This window comes from Melozone crissalis, unplaced genomic scaffold (assembly GCF_028551555.1).
Source record: "Melozone crissalis strain CALT ecotype California unplaced genomic scaffold, PUWL_Pcris_2 ptg000068l_1, whole genome shotgun sequence".
Taxonomy (NCBI): domain Eukaryota; kingdom Metazoa; phylum Chordata; class Aves; order Passeriformes; family Passerellidae; genus Melozone; species Melozone crissalis.
In genome coordinates, this window is record NW_026535846.1 from 15,002,513 (window position 1) to 15,027,846 (window position 25,334).

The 25,334-nt window shown below is 42.6% G+C and overlaps 1 protein-coding gene across 2 annotated transcripts in view; it reads left to right on the forward strand.

Annotated features, from left to right (window-relative positions):
• The first annotated feature begins 4,010 nt into the window (after positions 1–4,010).
• The window catches only part of KLHL13 (kelch like family member 13), a 74,761-nt gene continuing 53,437 nt past the window's right edge, over positions 4,011–25,334 (forward strand). The window contains exons 1-3 of one of the 2 annotated variants that reach the window (XM_054289497.1): positions 4,030–4,080; positions 14,149–14,213; positions 21,498–21,556. In XM_054289497.1, coding sequence (XP_054145472.1) covers positions 21,537–21,556 — 20 coding nt within the window. In that variant the 5' untranslated portion in view covers positions 4,030–4,080; positions 14,149–14,213; positions 21,498–21,536. Of the gene's footprint in view, positions 4,081–14,148; positions 14,214–21,497; positions 21,557–25,334 lie in introns of both variants that reach the window. The other variant, XM_054289498.1, reaches the window with a different exon arrangement.

The following is a 25,334-nucleotide window of genomic DNA, read 5'->3' on the forward strand; positions in this document are numbered from 1 at the left end:
GAGAGGCTGCCAGGATATCTTTCTTGCAGGAAATATCTGAGAAATTGGGAGGCTTTCCTTGCTGCGCTCACAAAGTGGTCAGTGCTGAGCTGTTCCTGGCCTTTGGCATGGGATGGGATGGGGTGGGGTGGGATGGGATGGGATGGGGTGGGATGGGGTGGGATGGGATGGGGTGGGATGGGGTGGGACGGGATGGGATGGGATGGGATGGGGTGGGATGGGATGGGATGGGGTGGGATGGGATGGGGTGGGATGGGGTGGGATGGGATGGGGTGGGATGGGATGGGGTGGGATGGGGTGGGATGGGATGGGGTGGGATGGGGTGGGACGGGATGGGATGGGATGGGATGGGATGGGGTGGGATGGGATGGGGTGGGATGGCAGCCTGCAGGAACGGCTGGAATCTCAGCACTGCCTGCACTAAGCAGATGTTCCTTTCTGCTCCAGCTCTGCAGGATTTCTTGTGCATTAGCAGGAGCCAGAGCTGTCAGCAAACTTTGGAAATGCAACGTGCGTGGCTGGAATCAAGCTGTCTTGGGGGGAAAGCCAGCTTTAAAAATGCTTAAAATGAATGATGTTTTACCACAAAACATTTTCATTGTTTACTGCTTGACAAATATGCACCTCACCTCTCGTTTTAGAATGATTTTAATTTTGTGAGGCTGTTATGCAGAATCTGCATGAATATGCAGATCTGTCCTACACAGAACATTTTCATTATAGGAAAGGTATAAATCCTGAAAGTAACTTTTCTAAATAGCAGAATAAAGAAAGTAAGAGGAATTAAAAAGCATTCCTGCAGCAGAGGAGCTCACTTCACAGCTGGAAGCACAGAGATGCATCTCGACTGCAGCCCTGCCCTTGGAGAAGGGGTCAGGGGTGTTACAGTTCACTTTGGCAGGCAATGCTGGCTGAAAGAGCAGCAGAAATGCTGCCTTAAACACGTGTGGGTACTCACTACATGTGAGCTGCAGCTCCTCACAGCTCAAATCCAGTCTGACAGTAACTACTTGCAGAACTGCAAACAGTGAATCAAAGTTGCCACAAGCAATTGAAACTTAATAGAGCATATTTCTCCTCTCCCCAAGTTCTGTGTTCTGTTTTGTAACAGATTCTGTTACAAATTATGGCAAAAGCTCAGAATGTTTCGAGCTCAGGTGGTGCTGGGTACGTGTTTCTTTTGCGATAAAATCGAGTTGTATAATTTCTGAACAGGAAATGCTCTTGCTTAATGGATATTTCTCTCTCTAATCTGTAATATCAATGCAAAGTGATTGTGAGGTAGATATAACCTGCTCTGCCTGAACTGGTAGCTGTTCATTTTTATACTGTTCTTAGATGCTGAAAGCATGTATTATCACACCAAATTATGATCAGTATAATTATCAAATTGCATCAGATTTGTCAGCATAAATACTGAGAATGCTGCATTGAAAGGAACTATTCTGTAAAGCAGACTTAACACAGGAAATGGTTTTGAATACAGTTTTGCTGTAATATAATATGTAATATATATTATAATCACGTGTAAAACTTACTATGTAAATTGTTTTGTATTAGTAATTTTGTGTACTTGTCTTGTGTTTATACTTTGAGACACCTGGCAGAGAGTCTACAGCAAATTTCAAGTGGATTTCTTGCAGAGAAATACATAACAGGCATCAAAGCTTTGTAGAAAACTGCACTTAGAACAAGATTTTTAATGACAATATAATAACTAAGCAACCCTAGTACACGAATTTTCAAGAAGAACTCCTCAGTGACAAAGCCTAGGTCTGCTGAACAGAGCTTTGCAGCCCTCCCCTGCACAGCTGGGGGGCTCCTGGACCTTACAGAGGCATGCTGGAATTTGGTGCTGAGAGGTCCCAGGTAAAGACCAGGAAAACTCACTTGGTTTTCAAGGTGGAACTGTTGGAAGAGCACTGGAGCAGTATGAGCACTCGATTCATTTGCCAAGTCCTTAGTTAAAAAAAAAAAAAAAAAAAAGGAATATTCAATTGTGAAACGAGATGGAGCCTGGGTTTTTAAAAACCACCTTTTGCCAGGTAAACGAGCAAAGAGGATCCGAAAGTCAAAAAGTTTCTGTGCTGTTGGAAGTGTGGACTTGAACTTGGGCAAGAACCCATGTTTCATGTGCATTGGAGACATTACCTTACCTTGGGATAAAACAGAGCAGTAGGGGAAAAAAGCAATATCTGGAGCGGCATGTGTTTTATAGCTAGTGTCCATCTAAATGGCAAATTTCCCTTTCTTTTCTAATGGAAAGAAAAAAGCAAAAAGGTGAAGAACTCACTGTTGCAACCTTCTTTTTGTAAAATATTGTGACTGAGCACATTCCTATACCAGAGTTATTCTATTTGGGAACATTTGTGTGATATCCAGTGTGTCACTCTGTCCATGCCTCTTCTCAGCAGAGGTGAATTCTTCCTAAAGGTTTGTAAAGATAAGTCGAGACTCATCTTTACAAACAGAGCACTGGCTCATGCAAGAGGTCATTTTCAAGGACAGGAATTAGAAAAATATACACAAAATATATACACAAAAAATGCTTTTTTCTGCAACTGAGATACTGATTTTCTTGTCAGCTTCAGAGCAGAGGTGAATTGGTTCCTTGTGCCTGAATTTGCTTCAGTTGCTCTCACTGATGTGAGGAGAACAGAAGGGAACCCAAAACTGCCCACAGCAAAATCTGTTAGAGTTACTCAACCAGGATAGCTTTTACTCTGAGATTGATGCTGCACTGGCTTTGATAAGCCAATGCAAAAAATGTTTGGATAAAAAACAGCTTTAAAAGCTGTTACATACACAATTCTGAAATGGTGTGTTGTGGTCTCATAGGCTGTTCAGCTTTTCCTCCAGGGTTAAAAGAATGAGGAGCTGGTTGCAGACTTGGCTGGAAGGTTACCTATGGCTTCATAATTAGTTTTGCTTCAAGTTCTGCCCTCAATTGCATTGCTAAAATTCCTATAACTTCATTAGGGTTGGCTGGGTTTAACGAAGGCATTATTTGCCCTAAGATTACCTGCAGTCAAAAATTTGCTGAATGTTGGGGGTTCAGTAATTAAAGGTGTGTTTACAGGAAACAATACAGGCAGAACTGCAGAAGAAGAGCAGCTCCCAAATCAAAGATGTGGCCACATGAAAAAGAGGGGAGGACTGTGAGGAAAATTCAGGGTTAGCATCCTCCAGCATTATGGGAGCAGGTGAAGCAATTTTGAGCTTTCCAGGAGCCAACACTCTGGTTGGGAGAGCAGCTTGTGGCTTGCCTTTCACCTGGTAATGTTGCTGATCCCCAATGAATCCCCTGGAGAACACAAGGAGATGTTTTTGTGTATCTATCACTCGTATTCCCTGGGCCACCAAGGACTTGGTGAGTGCCTGAGAGGAGACTACAAGGAAAATGGAGAGGGGGCAACAAGGAAAATGGAGAGGGGCACTTCATTGGGAGGTGTAGTGACAGGACAAGAGGGAATGGCTTCAAACTGAAGGAGAGTAGATTTAGATTAGATATTGGGATGAAATTATCTACTCTGAGGCTTCTCTCTCCACTGGCACAGAGAAGCTGTGGATGGCCATTCCTGGAAATTTCCAAGGCCAGGCTGGATGGGGCTTGGAGCAACTTGGTCTAGTGGAAGGTGTCCCTGCCCATGGCAAGGGGGTTAGAACAGGATGGTTTTTGAGGTCCCTTCCAACCCAAACCATTCTGTGGTTTTATGACTGTTGCTGCCTCTTTCTGTCCCTCCTGCTGTTCTCAGAGCTCTCCTGATGCACCAAGTTGCTGGAGACAAGCCGTTCTGGCAGACCTGCTACCGCTCTGCGCCGTGGCCTCTACTCTCTTTTCTCCCTCCTACTCTCCATCCTTCCCTTGTCTGTCTCGCTGTCCGTCCGTCCGTCCCTCCCCTCACGGAGGCCCCGCCCCTTCCCCATGTCCCCGCCCCGCGCAGGCGCAGTGCGCGCGGCCCGGCGGTGACGCGGGCCGGGCGGGGCGGGCCGGGCGCGCGCGGGGAGCGGGGCCGCGCTCGGCACTTCGGGGCCGCTCCGGAGCGGGACCGCGGCCGGGCCGGGCGGCCGCAGCCGCAGGTGAGGGCGAGGCGCGGGCACCCGGCTCGGTCCTGTCCCGCTCGGGGGCCCGGCGGGCCCGGGGGGCGCCGCGTCCTGCGGGGCCTCTGCGGCCGCGGGGGGAGCGGGGCCGCGCTCGGTGAGCGGCGCGGGGGGGCTGTCCCGCACCGCAGCGGCTGCCCCGCACCGGAGGGGCTGCCCGGGGGTCTCCGCTCGCCGGGGCCGCTCGGAGGCCGCGGGGCAGTGCTGCTGGTGGCGGGGGCTCCCTGGGGGCGGGACGGCACCGGGCTGTCCCGGGTGCGCTCTGGGGGACGGCGGGCGGTCAGCCCCGTGCCGGGGGCGGTGCGGGGCGGTGCGGTACCCCCGGGTCCCCCCGTTCCAGCGGGGACCAGCGAGGGCTGCTCGGTGCGGGGCACAGCCGGGGCGCGCCGTGCCCGGCGGGGCAGGGACGGGGTCCGGCAGCACGGGGGTCACCGCTGGGGACACAGCGCGAGTGTCCCGGCCGGGGTCGCGGCTGGCGGCGTGTGCGGAGCGGGTGCCGCTCGCAGAAAGTGTCTTTAACTCTCCTTTTGCGGGCTTTGTTGTGCAGCCATTGTAATCGCTCTCTTCCTTCCCCCGGCCCGTTCTGCTCGTCAGTGTTTATTGTTCCCTGGTCCTTAAATGGTCTGGGTGCAGGAAGGAGTTTTGGGGGTTAGTTCTGGGATGCAGCCATTAAAAAGGGGACGTAGCTATAGGTTGTAATTAACTTATCAGTTTCCTCTTTTCCCTGTTCTCATAAAATTTAGGCCAAGCTCTGTTTTTAGTAGGTACTGTTCAGGACTTTTCGCCTCCGTATGAGAAGTGCGATGTTAACTTAAGAACTCTAGGAGTCTTGGCTCGGCTCCTTTGTATGATTCAGGAGACGCAAGGTGCACATCTTTGTCAGTTTTGTATGGCAAAGGGCGCTTCGGCTTGGATGTTCTGAGTGTTAATGAAACTGATGCTGTCTTAGACCTGCTGTGAAATCTGCATCAGAAATACTTCCCTCGCTCATTTAAATATGCCTCATACATTTGAATAGAATGCCACAGAGGAGTTTTCCTTATTCTTTCCCCAGTGAGCTACACATGGAGATAATGCTAATGAATAACCTTCAGGGCACTCTTCCCACTTCTCTGATTTCATGGTAGAGCTTGTTCTGCAGTCCTGCTTAATACTAGAATATGCTGCAGAGTGTTGATAGTAAAAAAAATCGGTGTAGTAACTTGGATTAAATGCTATCCTGAATGCACTGCTTGTGATCTCTTTGATTCTGTGATTTTCAAAATTGTGCTTCTAAACATTTTCCTTCACTTCTAAAGTTCAAAAAATTGTAGTGAGGTGCCAGCACAAATTAGCATGCTGCTCTGCTTCAAAGAAGCAAGACTGCTTCTAGTGAGCCAGTGACTCTAGGTGTCAAAAATGAATTAAAGTGACTTTGCCCCAGCCAGCTTTTTTTTTTATTATTATTCCTTTAAATAATTTCTTCTGCTCTTCTGTGAAAGATTCACTAAGCTGAATGCCATCTGAGGCTGTAGTTCAGCTGTACCTGATCTGTAGCAGTAATTGTGGCTTGGAGATTTCTGCAATTCGTGGTATCATTGGCCCAACTTCTGGTGATGTGTGAAGCAGATCAGCAGATGTACCCAGCCAGAAGAAAAGGGCCCAGATTGCCTGGTCTGGTTTGCAGTGGAGACCCCCAGATGCCAGCAGGGCATTTCCATGGAGCAATGCTGAGCCCTGGGATGTCTCAGACAGCTGGGGGGACAAGCAGGGAAGGGAGCACATGCAGTTGGTAAGGGAGGCTCAGAGGGGAAGTGAGATGTAGCTCTACAGGAAGGGTTCTGCTGGCACATGACCTGTCTAGAGGCACAGTGGGGTTGGGCATACAGAGGAAGGCCTTGCCTTTTCCCCTGAATTCCAGGCTGGGTTGGATGGGGCATTGAGAAACCTGGTGCAGTGGGAGATGTCCCTGCCCATGGCAGGGGGGTTGGAACCGTGTGATCCTTGAGGTCCCTATCAACCCAAATTGTTCTATGAATTCTAGTCAGAATTGTGATTTTACCTTTGTTTTCCAACAGGTTGAGAAAAATGCTAGAGTTCTTAAAAAAAAATCAGCAAGCTATCTCATGTTGAATGTATCTCAGTGTAATTCAGTACTTCTGTGGTTTCTTTGACAGTGGTGATCGAGCCCAGGTTGTCTGGATCTAAAGGTATCATTGAAGTTACCTCCAGGGCTCTGTGTTCTTGGTGGGTCTAGCTGTTAGAAAGGGATCATTAATCATCACTACAAAGAAAGTGTTGGTAGCAATTCCAAAGGAATCTGCAGTGTGTTCTGCTGGGAGTGTTTCTGCTAGCACTACTCCATCACCTCCACAAACACAATGAGCAAAGCTGTCAGAAATGCTCGTGTTTTTCATGGTTGTTAGGTTGCTGAAATAGTTGTGATTCCTAGTATATGGCTTTTCTTTTTTTTTCCCTTTGCTATTTTAGATGATATATCTGTGCTGGCAAAACTTTCTGTGAAACTGCACTATGGCACAAATTGAACAATTATGGAGTGTTTTAAGAAAAGCAGCCTCAGAACATTTCAGTGTTTGGCTGTTTCACTGTATCAATAGTGGAAAACTTTTCTAATGACTCTTAATAGCTTATCAGAGTTGATTTTGACAGCCTGGGGCTGGGTTCACAGGGATGGGTGCTTTTATCACAGATCTGGCATAGTGTTTATGGGTGTCAGTGTGAGTGGGAGGTAAAAGCTTAAATAGATGGGGCAACATATGTTCTGCTTTCCTTTCAAGGTTCTCTACTTTCAGGTCTTTTTCATTCTCACAGCTGTATTGCATTGTCAGAGTACTGTCTGGAAATATTTTAATGGTTTTCTTTTTAACTATTTGTGATGCAACAGGTTTATTAAAATTCTGAGATTAGAGCTTTGTGGATAAATTAGAAACACTGCTGTGGAAGAAACTTTTGTCAGTGTATTGGCTCTCCTTAAGCTAAGTGTCTTTGAAAAGCTACAAAGTAATTAACCAATGTTAAATTGTAGCCTCTGATGCACAGGCACGCTGTCCGTGGGCACTCAGCAGAATTGAAAAATTTTCCAGTTTTATCTGAATTATGATTATGAAATTATTCATGATTATGAAATATTATGAATTATTTTCATAAAGCTTTGTTTCCCAGGACTTTACAGAGTAGGAGGTGTTTTGGGGTGAAGGTGTGCCTGTGTCATGCAGTGCAGACAGCCAATATCCCAATATCCTGTGCAGGAGGTTCTGACCAGGCTGTGAGTGCATTGGGGTGGAGATACAGCGAGCTGAGTGTGTGACTTGGTACTGCTGACAGAAGCGTGTCAGAAGTGGATTTCCGATTTCCTGAAGATATTTTTTGGATTTTGAGGTAGAAAGGGACCTGTTTGAACCCAGGAGGAGCTTGCAACCTGCAACAAAATTAAATCTGACTCCTTTAATTGACTTGTGTATTTCAGAAGATTAAGAAAATTTGGGTGATTTTCCATGTTCAGTGTCCTGTAATGAATTTGAGGTCTTTGATGTCCTTTCTGAGAAGCTGGTTTCAAGTGAGTTGGCTGTACTACTTTTTGAAGAATGCCCCAGCTACTGATTTGTATTATTGAGGTTTTTGCTTTAAACTTGCTGTGGGAAATACGTAATTCAATTTCTTTTTATGGAAACAGTGCTTTGTTAATACTAATGACAATGGTCATATGATTCCTTGGGGCTTTTGTTTTACCTCTTTGTGACTGATGCAGCTGCTTGGTGGTGTGTTCTGTAGTTGTGAGATTTGTTTGGCAATGCCAGCTATTCTGCTTGGTTTCTTTAATGTGAAATATTTAAAATATGAAAAAACTTAGGTACAGGAGAAAGTACAAATGAAAATGGTTTGTGAACAGAAGTTTTGCTTTTAAATAAGTTCTTAGAGCTTTTGCTCTGACTTGTACCTGCTTAAATTTTGGGGAAATCTTCAGACCTGTCTCCATTTCCCTGTTAAAGAGCATCTATCTTACCAGGTGCCCCATGCCTGCTTGAGTTGTCACATTGCACATTTTGCTCTCCCTTTTCAAGACCCCTTCTCTGGATGGTGCCCAGACAGTGATGCCCATGGAAGGCAACTGAAGAGCAAAACTGCTGCTGATCTCTGTGCAGGTGTGGATGGCACCAGAGCAGAGCTGCTTGTCGGTAGGCAAAGCAGCAGGGCTGTTTACCTGTGATGTCAGACTCTTGCTTTGGTTCCTGCCTCCTGGCACATGGACTAGTTTGTCCTGCCTCTCAGAAGTCTCTTTATTTGCCTGAAGTGGGAGGTGTAAGCTGCTTTAGGACAGAGGTCCCGTCTAAGCTGTTCCACCTTGCAAGAAGAGAAGCAGTTGGCACAAAGCTTATGGGAATGTGGTGCATGGATCTCATGGTTAGAGCTAGGGATGGGGTGGTTTGAGTGCCTGTCCTTGCTCAGAGGACTTAAAAGTATGAGTTCTAACAAATACTGCAGTGCTCAGCTACTCATCATGTGAGTCCTGTTATGAATGTTAATTTCCATCTTTGCAGGGCAGCAGGGGAAGAACTTTGTTCCTTTTTTCTTGGTGGTGAAAATAAGCTCATTTTATCAGTCTGTTATTCAGAAATCACAGACCAGGATTTAGCATCATGACAAGTGAAAACCATGGTGCATGGGAAATGAGCTTAATTCACACCATAACCATCTGGTCAAGTGCAAATTGTTATGAGGAAGGTGAGGTGTCATGTGATGAAAAAATTCAGCAGAATGACTGTGAGTGATTATGATTAAATATTAGAGAGAATCTTATAGGCTGAAAAAAGCAAGGATAAATGTGAATTTCAACCAAATTCCTTTTTCCTGGTTTTTCTTTGGGATCTCTATGTGAGTGGTGTGTTCTAGTTTAAGGTGAATGTGTTCCACATGCATTTAATTCAGTATTGTGAGAACTTTGATTCCTTTGAGTAACTGACCTTATCTGGTAATGCTAATGGAGGTATCCAGCAGTATGTTAAGATGATGATCTGAAATACCCAGCACATTTTTACTGTATTGGATTTCTGAAGCTAAAGCTCTGGTTCTGTCATATATGATTGCAGTGTGTTTTTTTACATTTTAAAATAATTCTGTAAGAAAACAATGCAAAATATTTCAGATTTCAAACTTCTTCATAAACTTGTTAGGATTGAAAATTAAGCAGAAGATTCACACTCAGACAGCAAAATCTGATGCTGGAGACTTTGGAGACAGTTTAGTGCTGCAGGTAATTCATCAAATGTGCCTCTGGGTGGTTCTGCCTTGTGCCCTGATCTCCTGGGGCAGCTCCATTGGCAGAGCTCATGCTTCAGTGGTTGCAGGATGATTTCTTTCATGCTGCTTAGCTCATGGGAAACTTACCCACTCAGTAATGTTTTATCAGTTTACTAACTCGCCCTGTGGCTACACCTTGCAGGTGGAGGCAGGGATCGTGTCAGGAGGTGAGTGGAGGGAAGGCAGCACAGCTTCTCCCAGCAGCTGCTGGGGATGGAGCATCAAACTCAGCTCAGCAGGACCAGGGCACTGCTCCCACTTCAAACTTGTCATGTTTCCAGATGCCATTAAAGAACCCTTCCTGGGATTGCTGTTCTCCAATTAGCTTTCCATCTGTGAGGAAGCTGAATGATCCATGTAACACTTATATTCACGGTTTCAGGTAAATATTTATATTAAAGCAGAAATTCTACACTACATTAAGGAAGGGGGAAATTTTTTCTTAGTTCTGGAGGATTCAAGCACTGCCCTGCATTCTGTAAACAGATACCTGGCTCGTGAAGGGAGCCAAGAGGAAGAAATGGGTTGCTCTTCTGCCTTGTCAACTTTTGGCTTCTCAGTGCCTCACACTCAACCAGTTTCAGTGTTACAAAACACGTGGTTCTGGGCAAGTTTATGGCTGCCCACAGTTTTTGAATAGAATTGAGGAAGTGAGTAGCACATCCGTTATTTAAAGAAAGCTGCGAGCAGCACTGGAATCCTACAGACGTGGGCATGTGTTCTGTATATATATATTTATTTTTTTTAGAAGCTGATTATCCACCATGGTGCCAGAATTGTAGAAGACTTATGTTAATATTTTATGCCTACCACCCCCCCAACATCTTTCATCTCAGTGTTAGTAACTTTTTAAATAGTAGCAACTACAAGTTACAAAATACACATGAGGTTGTATTGCTGACACTTATTAATAATTATGTTTTATTGCTTTTTTATGTTGGAAGATTTTAACAGGAACAGTTTTATGAGTTTTGCTTTCTTCAATGTTAAACTTCTAATATAGCAATGATTTTATTGTTAGAAATTTATTCTGGGCTCTTGTGTTTGCTGTTCTAAGGAAAGCTTGTTTTTATACAGTGGAATAGAGGTATTTCCACTAGGGTGTATGTGCTATGAGACATACAAACAAAAGACTGCAAGCTTACACATTGAAGATGGAAATTAGGAATTAAACACTTAAACTACAAAGGAATTGGAGGATAAATCTAGATAAGTCAGCAATATTGAATTTACCAGGTTGCTTGAGCTGCTTTACACTGCTCCCTTGGTGGCTCTGCAAATCTGACCAGTCTCTTGTGGTTGCTCACCTTTGTCATGGGGCAGTAAATGTGCCAACATTCACTGTCTCTGTTCCTTGGTAGTACCAAACACTGACATCAGTAATGATAAAAGGACTGTTGTGGGGAGTTTTGTGATCCAAGTGAGACTTGGTACCATATTTTACCCCTGAGTCTGAGAATTTTGTCCTTAACGTCCAAACAGAGTTCTGTTATTTAAAGGATAAGAGTAATGAGATAATTATGTTATCACCTGTCTTGGGGTTGGTAGAAGTGTTGTTAACTCATAATTTATCTCAGTGATGTTGGTGTTATCACTTGTTACAAGAGAGCCTGGCTGTATCTTTGCAAGTATTTTTCAGGGATGCTCTAGTACCTTGTCTTAATGTAAATTTTGATTTGTGGAGGAGTTTGCTGTGAGGCTCTAAATGAACCATGGTACAACTCCCCTAGCACTTCCCTTTAGCAAGAAGGTAGGGACTCTGAGATTTTGTGTTCCTACTGCAATTCCTTTTTTTTTTTTTTTTTTTAATGGTGTTCTAGCTGGTTTCCCTACCTGATGATAATTAAAAGCCACAGTGATGCAGCAAGACCTTGTTATGATAGCACCTCCCATGAGCAGAACAAAAAGGCAGTTTCTGTTCCCTTCCCAAATCTTGCTATGCTGATGTAGTCCTTCTTCCACTGGGTATTCTTCTGGTGTTTGGTGGCACTGGGTGGGGTTGGGTATGACTGTATAAAGGAACTGTTACAACTGTTGGTAATATCTTAGTAAGCAAGTAGGCCAGCCTGTGGTGGTAACGGTTTTCTCTTTCTTGTAGCCTTAAGGTGATGTGGTGGACTTTTACCAGCACTTTTGCCTTCTTCTAAAGGCAGGGGATTGTGTTAATTGTTACTGTAGGTGCCTGCATGGCTCTCCTGGCTCATGGAGCTCCAAGTTATGTCATTTCTGAGAGAAAGGGCTGAGCAGATGTACCCTGGACTTGTCCTCCTCTTAAAATTGATTTCTTTAGTGATGATGTTTGCCAAATGCCCTGGCTTTTTTTGGGATGACAGCAGGGGTTTCTTGTCTGCTGCTGGCTTTCTCTTGCTGTTGAATATCATTCCTAGTTGGTAGGAGCAGAAAATATTTCAGTAAGGGGGTTGTAAACCTTAACTGTGGCAGCTCAGACATTTATGTGAGCTCTTCTGCAGAATGTCAACCAAAATAAGCTGGAGTGGTTTTAACAGCCTAAATAATCACTCTTTGTATTGGTTGATCCTGAGTAAATAGGTTAGAAAGTACTTAAGAGCAGCTCAGCTGGAGCCTTATGGCAGAGAGCAGGGACAGGCAGCCAAGGGTGCTGAGCTCTTCCATGGCACAGCTGTTCCTAGAGGAGGTGATCCAAACCTAGGGCAGCTTGAAGGGCTGCTTGGAGGCAGAAATGTGGTTTGTCCCTGCAAATAACCCTGTGATTACAGCTGAAATAAGAAAATTCCACTTCATCATCCTCATGGGGAATGTCTGTGTTTTCTGGTTAGGCTGTAATGATCTGCTGGTGTGGAGTGAAAGAAGTGATTAAATTTAGGCATGTTTCATGTGGGAGCAGGGCATGGCAGTGCTGGCACCCTTGTGGTGGTGCTGCCTGGTGCCAGGGCACGTGGTGTGGGGCTGCTGTGCAGCAAGGCCTTGTCTTCCCCACCTGTGTACAGAAGAGTCCATGTTTTGGTTGTAAGCAGCTCCCACTACTAGTCCAGATTGTTTATTCATTAGTAAAATTAATGGTAGGAGGGACTTGGGCTGGGAAACATGAATGTGCAAGGTAGGAGGTTGCATGACAACAGTTCATGGTCCTAAACAAGGAGTCAGGAATAAATAATGGCAGAAAAACAAACGGGAGGAGGAAAAAATGAATGGGTCAGAGGAGAAAATGCTGTCTTTGTATTGACTTTATTGTTTCAGTGCCATCCCAGATGTGTCTAACAAGTCTGACATTGTCTGAGATTTTCATTACTAAGAGCCTTTCACAAGGCCCTGCAGTGTAATGCAGTGTGTGTCACTGGGGAGCCTGACACGGCTCTGCCACCCTGCAAAATGTGCTCATAGGGCATGGGAGGAGCTGCATCTTACTCCTGGTTTTAAAGGGAGAAAGAAACCACCAAAAACTACTTGTAACTTCATGTCTTTCTGGCCTTCTTCACCAAAACAGTGTGAGAGGCTTCCTGATGGATTGTGTGTGCCATTTCTGACACAATGATATTTTAGTTCTGGAACTTGAGTCATTCTGATTGCTGCCATCCATAGCTGTGCATATATGAAAGCAATATAATTTGACACATTTTAAGGAGTATCAAAAGCTTCATAAAATAAGACTGCCACAGCCCCTTATCTTCAGGTAAACCCTTTGTTTTGGTTAAGAGATTGAAGTGTCCCATAGTGCTTCTGATCCATTATTATTGGTTAACTTGCACTTTCCTTGTGATGTTGTTGTTAGCATTGCTTTATTGTTTTAACTGGATAAATAATTTGATTGGCAAGGGCTTCTAATTGAAAAAAAATACTGTTCATTCATTGAATTATAGAAGTGACCCTCACTTTCTGGTGCTAATGGTGTGAGAATTTGGGTTGCCAAGTGCAATGTTTTTGTTTTTTTCTTTTCTGAGAGGAAATGCAACCCAGCAGCATTATTGCCAGCATTTCTTCACTCTGCTTTACGTTAGAATTAATTTTAAAAAAAAATTAATGCCAGTGCAAGTAACAGCACTGCTGATTGCTCCTTGTGTTTTGGGGTAACTGCTGTTTGCCTTTCAAATTGGTTGTGCTATATTTTCAGCATTAAAAAGAAGTGCAGTGTCTCCTCCTAAATCCCTCTGTCCCATTGTTCATGGCTGTAAGATGACTTTTCACTGTAACTTTGTGCTATTTCAGCTCTGCTGTGACTGGTGCTCTCTGTGCAAGCCCAGCAGAGCTTCCTGCTGTGGTAGCAGCTGCTGGGGGGAATTTGTGAGAGTGGGGCTTGGCTTGGGATCATGGTGCAAGGTATCACTTCTGTTAGGATTTCTGTACCTCCTGTGGCTTGTGTGCACTTTGTGATTGACATGAAGTGGTGACTGTGATTCTGGAACAGTGTCTGCCTGAGGAGCTTCTAAGCAAAAATTAGATCTGACTTTTTTTTCTTCTGTGCTACTGTTGAAATAGATTTTTATGTGGAGCTGTGATCTTGTGGGATTCTGTATGAAATATTCCATACACATGGAAAAGAGCAGGATGCCACAGATTTTTAGTAAGTTATGTGAACTTTCCCTTCAGGCAAGAAGCAGGGCTATCCAATTTTCCACTCACACTAGAGACAGAGCTCAAAGGGCTGCAGAAGCCAATAGTTAACTCTGTTGGAGATGCTCTACTCTGCAGTTCTTTAAAATAACATCTACAATGGATAACAGTGTGCAAACGTGTGTGACAATTTTTTTCTCTTCCCAAACCTTGTTCTAGATGTCAAAATTAACCTGGACTGCTTGGGAATGGCGAAACGTAGCCCTGGGATCCTGCCATGAACAGTAAGAATGCTGAGATACTTTGTGTATGCAAATAATTTTCTTTTAGTGACTAAACCCCAGTGAAACCATTCCTGTTCAATTAACACAACCAGGCACACACTGTTTAGCTGGTGTGGAGTGCTCCCAGCTTTCCAGGCAGTCAAGAGGCAGCAGAGAGTGTCAGAGGGGTGGACCAGCAGGGCAGCATTCTTTGGGAAGCTGTGCATTATTACTCTAAATACAGAGAATATATGCCTAAAAAAGTATCATCAAGTGGGGAAATCTCTGCAGTCAGTATGGCATTGGAGGTGGGAAGCTGCTAGGGGTGGTGCATTAAGAAATTATTGAGGAGTTAGATGAAGGATGCTTTCCACTAATGTGTAATTACATTGTGAGACTCCATTGTTACCCAGTGTATAATTATATCAAGACTCCATTGTAATGGGATACCTTGAGTGCAAATTAGATTGAAATGTGATTAGATAAATTAGTGGAAGGAAAAAAAGTGAGTTTTGAAGTGCTCAAAGCTGAATTCCAGATGCAGTTTGTGGGAGGAGGTCCCTAAAACCCTGACAGAGAGAAGTGTCCTTTCACTGCCACTGCTCCTGAACTGACTGCTGGTGGACAGGTAGCCTGGCTGATTAGGTCTCCAGTCTGAGCTTTCCTGTCCCACTTCTGTGTGATGCTTTTCTTATATGAAACTTAGTGTGTAACAGAAGTTGATTAAACAGTTCATGTAGCCAAGAAAGCAAGATAGCTTTGAAGATATTCTTGAGTGTTGATCAAAATATTCAGATTTTTTTGTGTTGTTGGTATCCTGAGACTTCCTAGCTTGAAGGATGTGTAAATATTCATGTATGTACATGCTCTGTATTCTTTACATAGCCTTTTCCAGATGTTGCAGTAGACATTCTTAAATTAACTAATTGAAAATTATTCTAATTAATTTTCTTGGTACAAAATAGATTACTTGAGAGACTGTGTGGGTGAGTAATATATTTGTAAAGTATCAACAGTGTCTGCAGAAAACCTACACTATTTGTCAGCCTTCACTGGGACAGAAATTAGAAGGCTATTGTATTGTTACATATAATAATTTGGATCTAGTCCATTGAAAACGTACATCTCTTGAAAACTCCTGTAATCTAAACTCTTCACAGCACTGTAAATACTTAGCATGCAAATGTTAAAATGAAAAAGTATTTTATTTTCTTTTGTAGGACTCTGACCATGTCATGTTTAATTCTTCCATGGGAGCAGTTTTTTCCAAGGGCTTTCAAAAGCTGGTTTATATCCTTGAGATGTTAGGCACTGTGAATATCTTGAAAATATCAGGACTCATTTGATGAACAAACTATAATTGTTAAATTCTTGTGGATCAAATCACAGAGCCTTTATGTTCTTTATTAGTAGAGCTGATAAAGACACAGGAAGCTTAGTGCTTTGTACAAAGTAGGGTATGTCACTCCAAGCAGATTCTGCTAAGACTGATTACTTTTGGCTTTCTGAGAAGTTTGTTCAGCTTACCTGAAAAGGATAAATGTATATATTTGTAGAATATTAAATAGCTTTGAAATTTTTCCAGAATGCAGCTAAAGCTTCAGTTTACTTTTTCTGACTGTAGATTGACTGAGCAAACAATTTAAGCTGTGCTGCACAGAGGTAAAGCATGGCTTCATTTTGAACTGTCTTATTTAGCAAATTTACTGTTTGAGAGGTTGGGACATCTAGAATGATCCTGGGGTTTTTTGTTACCTGCTAATCAGTTATCTAAAGGTTGTGTGGCTTCTCTTCTGGTCTTTCCTTCAAGGTGGTTATTTGAGCCAAAAAAGCTGGGCTGTTGTACTGGTGTTCAAGATCCTTGTGTTTGGGAAGTTCTTCATGTCCATTTCTAGCACAAGTATCATCAGAAATCCAAATCTCATTTTGCTTTTAAAGCTGTTGTGTTAGAAAACATCCATGTGCCACTAACTGAAGCTGAATGACCAACATATGAAGTGCAGCCTACTCTGCTCTCATGTCATTTGTGAGGCTTAGGATAAGGCAGTGAGTGTGCGTGGGTGTGCAAGGGTGTGAGTAGTGTGCAAGAGTGTGAGCAGATGTGCATGAGTCAGTTCAGTGTTGGTGCCATTTCAAGCTCTGCTCAGAACAGCTTTACAAAGACAACAAAGGAGCACTGATGCCTCTAAGTTATCTGCAGCCTGGTGTTCCCTCAGCTTCCACCTTTGCCCATAACAGCGCTGCACAATTAGGAAGCTTGCTGACAGTGATTGCTGTTGGAAATCATACTGACTAACTTCATCTAGGAGTGTTTTTCTGAGGCCTTTATTTGCATATGTAGATTAGGAGAAGCCTCCAGGTAAAGGACATTGTTGATGGAAGTAAGAGCAGGAGGGAAGGCTTGGAGTTCAGTGGGAAGTGATTCCAAGGTGCCTTGCCATAAGGATACTGGAATGGTAGCAATAAGGAAATACCAAGGATTCAATTTCTCAGTGATGCAGGTGGTTCTGACACTCTGGTATGTGATGTAGGAGAGGGTGCCAAAAGGTTTTCAGCAGAAAATGGGAGAATGGACTTTAATATTCTGAGCTTTTTTTTGCTTTTATTGCCAGGTAATGTATACTGGCTATTTGGAGTCAATTGTGAAGGCTGGAAGATTTCAGTCTGCTGAAGTGTGTGTGCATTGTTTTACCAGGAAGCTTCACAGGCTTTTACTTCCTGCTTTTATCACTTGTTTCCAATCTAATGTGAACTGGCCTTTTCATTAATGCTTCCAGAGTAGTTGGTGCCTCTAAATCTGTGACACAGACTGTCCAGAATGGAGCTCCTGGAGAATGGAAGCAATCCATGGAGGGTAAGACTCCTAACTTTGTACTGTCAGCACTCTTGGGAGATAGTGATTGAAAACCTTCCTCCAGCTGTAAGCATGGAGGCAGAAGCTCACATTACCTTTAGGAGAGGGGTGGCATGGAAGCTGCTTTGTTGTCTGGACAAACGACAAACAGCAGGAGTTGTGGGCATTGCCACTGGTAGGGATCTGCTCTGTGTTGTGGCCGTAGGAGCAGCAGTGGGAGGACATCAGCGTTTTGGGCAGCTGCCAGTGACAGACCATCTGGGTGCTGTGCACAGCTCTGAACAAAGCTTGGACCTGCAGCTGGGGATGACAAGAGGGTGCAGATGTTTGAGGCCAGGGCAGAAGAGACAGAGCAGTGCTGCTGTCCAGGAGCAGAGCTGAGCCCGGGTGAGTCACTAACCTGTCAGGTCACTGTGGCTCTTGCAGGAACTGGCTTGTCTCACTCTTGCTTTCTTGTGTTTTGGGGTCCCTGCTGCATCCTTGTCTTAGACTCACTGTCACTACAGTGTGTCATCTGCAGCCTATTCCTTGTCCCCCTCTATTTGGTGCCAGGCTGGGGTTGCTGTGTGGGAAGATGATCTGCTTAGGGCTCAAGGGAATGGAGAGAAGTCCATTCATTCCTTGGGACTGGATTAGGCTGTGCTGTAATTGCTGAAGCTCCCAGTGTTGAGAGCATAATATAAGGGCATCCAACCTAGGTCTGTCAGGCTTAGCACAGCTATTCAATACAACACTGTTTTCTTCTTGCCTTTGGTGCCATTTTAAACTACAGGTGTTTCACTTAGGTGTGATTTATATGTGGTGTATTAATGACTGGATCTGCTTCAGGGAACTGTTTTCTCTTTCTGTGTGAGTGAAATACTATATCAAGAAGCTTGGGGTTTTTAATACTTTAGGAACTACTGAAGACTTCTAAGCTTGTGTGAGCATGCTGAAGCTTGTTTTATTTTGTGTTTCTAGAATATGTTGAATAAATTTTTTATCAAACATATTTTTGAAGTACATTAACGAAGGCCATTCTGTAACTGCAGTTGTAAAACATGGTAGCACTGCTTCTGGTGGGTAAGACTTCTTCAAAATTGCAGAATTTCCATTAGGATAAGATCTGTTCTGCTACCTAGAGTTGTATTTTGACTGTTGGCTTAATTTATGACACTGAATTTTTCAAAATACAGCACTCTGTCTGACTGAAGCTAATTGGTAGGTTCAGTTATATTTTCTGTAGTCTATAATATGGGGTTACTTTTGTGTCTGGACTGGATTTTTATAGAAAATGTTTAAGTACTTATATACTTCTGGTTTATGGGTGGAAGTCAGTAAATTATTCTACTTGGTAAAGATTATCAGGTGATAATTGATATAGGGTAATGCTGCTCTTGAGTAATGCTACTCTGATGCCTGTTATAAAAGATGGGAGGCTGTGCTATTCTCCAGAAACGTGTACGAAGTCCATGCTGGAAACTGCCTACATCAGGATAGTCTGCATCTGACTTCTAAGATGATAATGCTCTTTTAGGCATATATTCTCTGTATTTAGAGAGAGATTCTCTTATTATTACTTATATAGAGATTAAAGCCGTTATTTTAAGACCACAGTTCAGCGTCAGATTTAATCAGTTGCTGCTGGAAGGGACAGTGCTGCTTCCTTCTCTGTTTGCCCAGTGGGTGCTGGGGATTTGTGGCTGCCCTGGGGAGCAGCATCTCCCTGTCCCTCTGCTGGGACAGCACTGGCTGGGCTGGCTCTGCTTGTCCCTCACAGCTGTTTGCTGGGGGCTTGTGCAGCTGGGTCACAAGGTAGGCAAGGGGTGGTTGGGTGAAACCAAGCAGCATGGGGCTGTGGCCCTCAGTGGTGCTCCCAAGGGAGAATTCAACCTCTTGCTCCCGTGCATTTCACCAGCACTCTGCTTTTCAGAGTGTTTTGTTAGCTTTGATTCTGTGTTTTGTTAGCTTTGATTCAGGTTGTCTGCTATGTTACCACTGTGGGTCAGGCTCAGTCCCAGCATCTGCTGTGTGATTTCTGAGACTTATTTAAAGCCAACTTGCCTGCTGTAGGAGTGATGTTTGCTGAGGTCTGGCCTCTGACCTGACAGGTGTTTCTCACATTCCCTGGATGCTCACGTTTACCCCTGAGGATGTGTGGGCTTGTTCATTCAGTGGCTTCCTAGGCTGTGCCCTGCACACTTTGTCACCCCTTGGCATGCCTTGTGTCACTCATCTGCTGCTGTTTCTGAAGAGCTGGCTGTAACTGATACAAGTAACCTACATAAGCAGTGTGCACTATCAACCATTAATAATCTAGAGCTTCCTGACAGATGAATTACAGGTGTAAAAATAGGTTTCACAGGGTATCCACCACCTGAGTTGCATTCAGTGGCATATGACAATGCATGTAGTGTGTTTGCTTTATGGAGTTGGAAGTAGAAGTAGTTTAACTTCTCAGGAATGCTCAACAATTTTACATGGGTCTCAACCACACCTCTTTTAAATTGTCTTCCTGTATTCAGGCTGAAGATGGTTAGAACAAATGTACTGGTTTATATAGGAAATGAATCCTTATTCATTAATAAATGTACTACTTTTGACAATTCTGAAAGAATGATGGCAAAATATAACAGCAGCTACAAGTGCAAAACAGAGACCTCAGGACCTTGCACACTAGTGAGAAATTCAGCTCCTGACAGAGGCATGCAAGTTTGTGCTAGTGATCAGATTTGTCCTTTCTGTGACAGAGGTATAAGCAGAGGTGTGAATTTCTGATATTTGTATGCTGGGAATGTAGAATCAGCACCGAGGAAGATAGAAGCTCTATTGCTAAAGATGAAAGTTAACTGAAATTTTTCTGAGTATGAAAAATTCTATTTCAACATGGAATTTTTTTGATCCCTTCATACTGTTGTGTAATGTATTGGTCTCATTAGAGAAGCCTGTGTAGTGTCCACAGGTTGGTAAAACAAGGACTGAGACTTAAGCACCCATCCCAATTGCAGTAACCACACTACACATCACACAGGACTTCACAAATAATGGAGTCATGATGGTAGCAGGGCAGCTCAGGTGATGTAGCACTTTTTGAGTGCTAGTTTTGTGATGGAGGATGGATAAAACCCATCCCATTCACTCAGCAGACTTCTTTAAAAGAGGAGAAACTAAAGTTTGTTTGAAACAAGAGGATGTCCTGAGGTGCAACAACATCAAGAGTTAAGAACCACTTTATTCTGCCAGCTGCTGTAGTGGGAGGGAGTGGGCAAGTTAGCTGCTATTAAACAATTCTGTTTGATGCTGTCTCAGTTGTAGCATGTTTAAAGTATTGCAAAGCATACACTGAATTTATAATTCATGCTTACAAATACTGTGTGCTATTTCCTTCCACTAAATGTCTAAGTCTGCTTAAGCAAAATAAGATTTTAGACAGGCTCTTAAATTAGGAGAGCTTGTGTCTACTCTCTGAAGTCAAAATTTTATTTGTCATGGTGCAGAGCACTTGAAGGGGAGAGGATGATTTGCAGAAGCTTTTATTTTCTGTTATATATTAGCTGCCACTGTGACCTTATCTAAAAATCTGCTTCTGTATTTTTAAAGTATTGACTACGAAAAAGAAATTTATTCTTTGGGCTATGAATTAATAGCAAATTGCTTTAAAGAAATACCCAGTGCATACAGCTACTAAGTTTTTATCATTCAGTTATGTTTATAAAGGTAAAATATATAAAAGACCGAAAATCTGAAGTGTGGCTCTTTTCAGGAGTATTGCCTAGTTTATATTTTGCAATGTTTGCTAATAAATAAATGTCAACAAATAGAAATGTCACAACTTTTTCACTGCCCCTTCAAGTGGAGGTATGATTTCACAAGCCAGAATATAGTCTGTAGTCTTTCATTTTGGTTAAAGGCTGTGAGATACCATACTCCTGAGACATAAAAAAAAAAAAGAACTAGGAGTTTGTTTATCAGCTGTATTAGATCTTAGAAATGGAAGTCATTAAGATTTTGGCCTCTTCTGTACAAATTAATGTGATTACGTCTTGCTTATAAATAATTTGAGCTGTTTCTCTCTCCCTTAAAAGGTGGCTTTAATGAGTCACAGCTTCCATTTTAGTAAATTGTTCATGGGATAGGCAGGCTCAGGAACAACTGGGTTAAACCAAGAGATTATTTGAAAAATCTAGGGCATGTGCTCTCTGTTCACTTGATTAGTTTTCATAATTCATCCTTGTTTCCACAGCAAAGAGCAGCCTAATGCATGCAAACAGGAAGCACTTTTCTTGCTTTTGTGCTCCTTCATCTCTGTAATTTTACCAGAGAAAGTAAGTGAAATGGGGAAACAGATTGTGCATGAATGTTTGGAACAAATCTTGGTTCATTTTGTGAAAATCCATGGGATCAGAGAGCCAGGTGCTATTTGGGGATGTCTGTCTGTGACTCTGCTTCAGTTCTTTTCTGTTTGACTACAGGTGCATGAAGAGCAGAGGAGATATTTCCGCTTGTCAGAGATGATGTGGAGAGACTCTTTGTGAGTAACTGATGTGTGTTTTCTAAAAAGCCCAAAATGCTAATGTGGGAATTATTTCTTTTTTTTTTTTTTTTAATTCTCCAACTTAGAATAACTGTGCCATTTGTCTAAAAGTTTCCTTTGGGTCTGGGAAGCTGTGAGTGTAGAGCCCTTCAAGGGAGCCACAGACAAAGCTCATTGTTGAAGGAAAGAGCTGGAGGACAGAGCCATGTATGGTTTCATAAGGGATTAACCACAATGCTTCACTTGTCTGAAGTGATCAATCTACCAAAGGCTTTTACTGTTGGCTGCTGGAAGTGTTCTAGGCTGCAGTAAAACCCCTGACATGGTGGGCATGGGGAACCTATAGCAGGGTTAACTTGTTTCTTACAGAAGCTTATTCTGCATGTCAGGTTCTTGACATTTTATTGTCCTTGTCCAGTTTTGGGTTGCATGTCTGCTATATCTGCTGTAAAGATGATGGGAACAATAGCAGTCATTAGAAGCTTTCCTGAAAGTTTTCTGTTCTTTTCTGCTGGAATAAACAGCAATATTCTGGGATCAAGCAGCTAAACCACACTGCTAAAGTATTACAGGAAAGAAAGAACCTCCGTGATGGAGTATAACTGTACCTAAATAAGTGCTTAAAGGATTTGCTTTTGTGGAGACAAGGTCGTTTTTAGAGAGCACAATTAGGTGATGCAATGTCTTATTTTTCAGATGGATTCCATAAAAATGCTGTGCTTTTAGTGCTATAGGCTCCTCAGCCAGCATTCCTTTGGAGTAATTAGTCCCAGTGTTTCCTTTTTTTTGCCAGATTTCCAGTAACAGTTGTGAATTAAAGCAGCATGTTATTTTAGGATTTTCCGTGGTAGTCTTTGTGCTTCTTTTTTTTGTGTGTGTAAGTATAATATGAGTAATGTGTTCTTGAGTGCTTTCTTTTAAACCATAAACTTTGATACTCTGGAGCTGCTGCTTTGTTATAATGATAATTATCTAGGAGAATAGTGCCTTTGTGGACAACTTCAGTGCTTTTCTTGGCAAGGAAGAGCTCAAGTTAGAAGAACTGCTCTTACCTCAGGCTCCTTGATTTCTAAGTTTTCCTATGTTTATATCATTAAAGCTACACAGTGAATTTTTTTCTTTGTTCTTTTCTTGAAGAAAAATCCTTTTATTACAACAGACTTGTAATTGCTTGAACTCCTAGGTAGGAACCAGTTTGGGTTCCTACACATGACTTGCCTTTCTTGTTACCTGGATCTAAGATAAAGGTTAAATGATTTTTAGACTTCCCTCTTCCTGGAGACTTTTGGATATTTTCTTAGATATGGTTTTGTGATTTGTTAAGTAACTAATTAAAAAAAGTCACTATTGCTTAATGTCCTCATTCTGGTTTGGCATCTGCAAATAGTGCCTGATTTGAAAGCCTGTCTTGCTTTCACTCAAGAGAAAATCAGCTTAAAGATAAAGTTGGCTTGTACTCCTCTTTCCCTTGGCTTCTCCCAGGCTCTGCTTGCTGGTTCAGGAAGGCTGTGTGAGGATTTTTTTGTAACAATATCCTGGCCAGATGCTGGATTCTTTATGAAGCAGCAGGAGAAATCCTTGTCCTGATCCAGCTGACTTACCCAGGAGATAGTGTTGATTTGATTTACTCTGTTGAGATCTCTTGTGGACAAAGTCTGTGAAGTTTTAGCTGCAGTTGGCTGAGTAGCAATGATAATATGCAATATTCTTCGTTACTTCATTATTTTTAAAAATAATGATCTCTTTAATATTATCTGTTTAATAAAATTGGGACTGTTCCAAGTATCAGTCTTTATACCTTCAAGTATTCTTATGGTGATGCTACAGTAATTTGATAATACATAAATTTTTCCTGGGGCTTATTTACAGATTTGACTATATTTTCAGAAAAGAGTTTCTGTAAAATAGGCAGCAGTTATTTTGTAGGGCTAGCATTTAATTTGTACAGATGGTTGCTTTAAGGACCTTTTAGTTGCACAGCAGTCAGCTTTTCATGGTCTTCAGCACTGGGCTGGGTCAGGCTGTGCTCTGATGCTTGAGTGGATGAGGCTCACAGCCAATGGCACCACCATGAAGAGTGTTTTGGGATTTCCCTGCATTAATATTCCTCTGTGTCAGCATTAGTAGCTGCAGTAACAGGTAATATCTTTGTGGACAGTTCCTTTAGGTCTTATGGCATTATTGCAAGGGTGAATCTGTGTAAAATATAATGGGATAAGTTGAGAATTTAATTTAATTTTTGGTGCAGGAGGGAGCTGAAGGAACTGGTTCCTTTGCCAGTTCTGCATGATCATAACCTCGGCTTTAACCTTTATGCTGTAATATCTTGAGAAGTATTGTGGATTATATAGAGGAAATTGTTTTTTTCCTGTTGCCATTGTTCTTTTTGTGGTTATTACTGTGTACCTGATGTAAGGAATTTCTGGTGAAAAATTGAAAAAAATTTCACCTTTGGAATACTCAGAGGTTTTAAAGGGCTTGAAATATACACTGCACCTTAGTCCATTAAGTTAAAATGTAACTTAACTAATGAAGAACAAATGTCCAATAAAAGCTTTTCATTTTCTATGTAATATTGATTTGTAAATTAATAAACTTCAGAAATATCAATTTTTGAGTGGGAATTCTTAAGTGGATCATATTTAACATGGAGTTCAACCAAAATGCAGAGATGCACGGCATTCCCAATGCTGATTATTTCTGGACAGGCTGAATGAGGGTGCCTTGTTCTGCTCAACTCCTGCCCATGTCTGAGTGAGTGTGATTTGTGCAACAGTAGAAGGTGCCTGGGCTGTGCCCTTGGTAGTCAGCAGGGACTGTATGTGACAAGCTGGGCACTGAAGGGACATGCTGTATCCAAGCTATTCAGTTTCCTCATGAATGGGTTGATTAATGTGTACTGTTGGCCTTTCCTCCCTGTAACCACATAAAGCTTTATGCTCTTAAAATAATTGACAGTCAGCAGCTGGTTTCATAGCAGGATTTTTTTTTACTTGGTAGTGAGGAAAAGTGTGATCCAAATGTCATGGTCCTGTTGTCTTTGTAGAGATAATCCACAACCAAATCCACTTTGCTGGATTTCTTCTGTACAGTTTTTTTCTTACATGCAATGCTTATCTAATCAACCTTTTGTCAGCAGAGTTTATTTCATCACTGGGGGTTTATTAAGTGTAGGTGATGATGAATGAGCTTTAATAAGTTGTAGCCACAGGTGACTTATATCAGGGAAATGCTTTATGAGGGTTGGAAAGTGCAGATGAAAGTCCTTTACAGAATACTGAAGAGATGGGAAATCTCTAAGTTCACATTTTAAGAGCACTAATAAATTGATTAGATGCTTTTGGGCCAGCTAATAATAATTTGATTAATTTCACCATAGATAATGTGAGTTTAAATTTGGTTCATTATGCAAATCCAGGCATGAAAAAGTTGATCATCTGATTTAAAATTCAGAAGAATATTTCATTTAAGGCACTATTTTAATACACGTACCTCAGCATTGTAAAAATTCTGGTTTTTGCTGCTTTCTGTTCAGTGCAGTGGTTTAAGCCTGTTCTTGCAGGGAGCCCTGACTGAGCTCATGTGCTGCCTGTAGAAATGGGGGTTTCTGTGCCTGCCCCATTTGAGGGGAGATGTTTTGGGAAAAGCTTCTGTCCCTGCTCTGATGCTGCAGCAGGCTGAGCTGTTCCCTTAGACACAGGGCAGAGGGTGGAAGCAGTGTCATCTTCTAGGCCATGGAAATGGACAGGAAAGCTCATTTGGAGCAGATAATCTT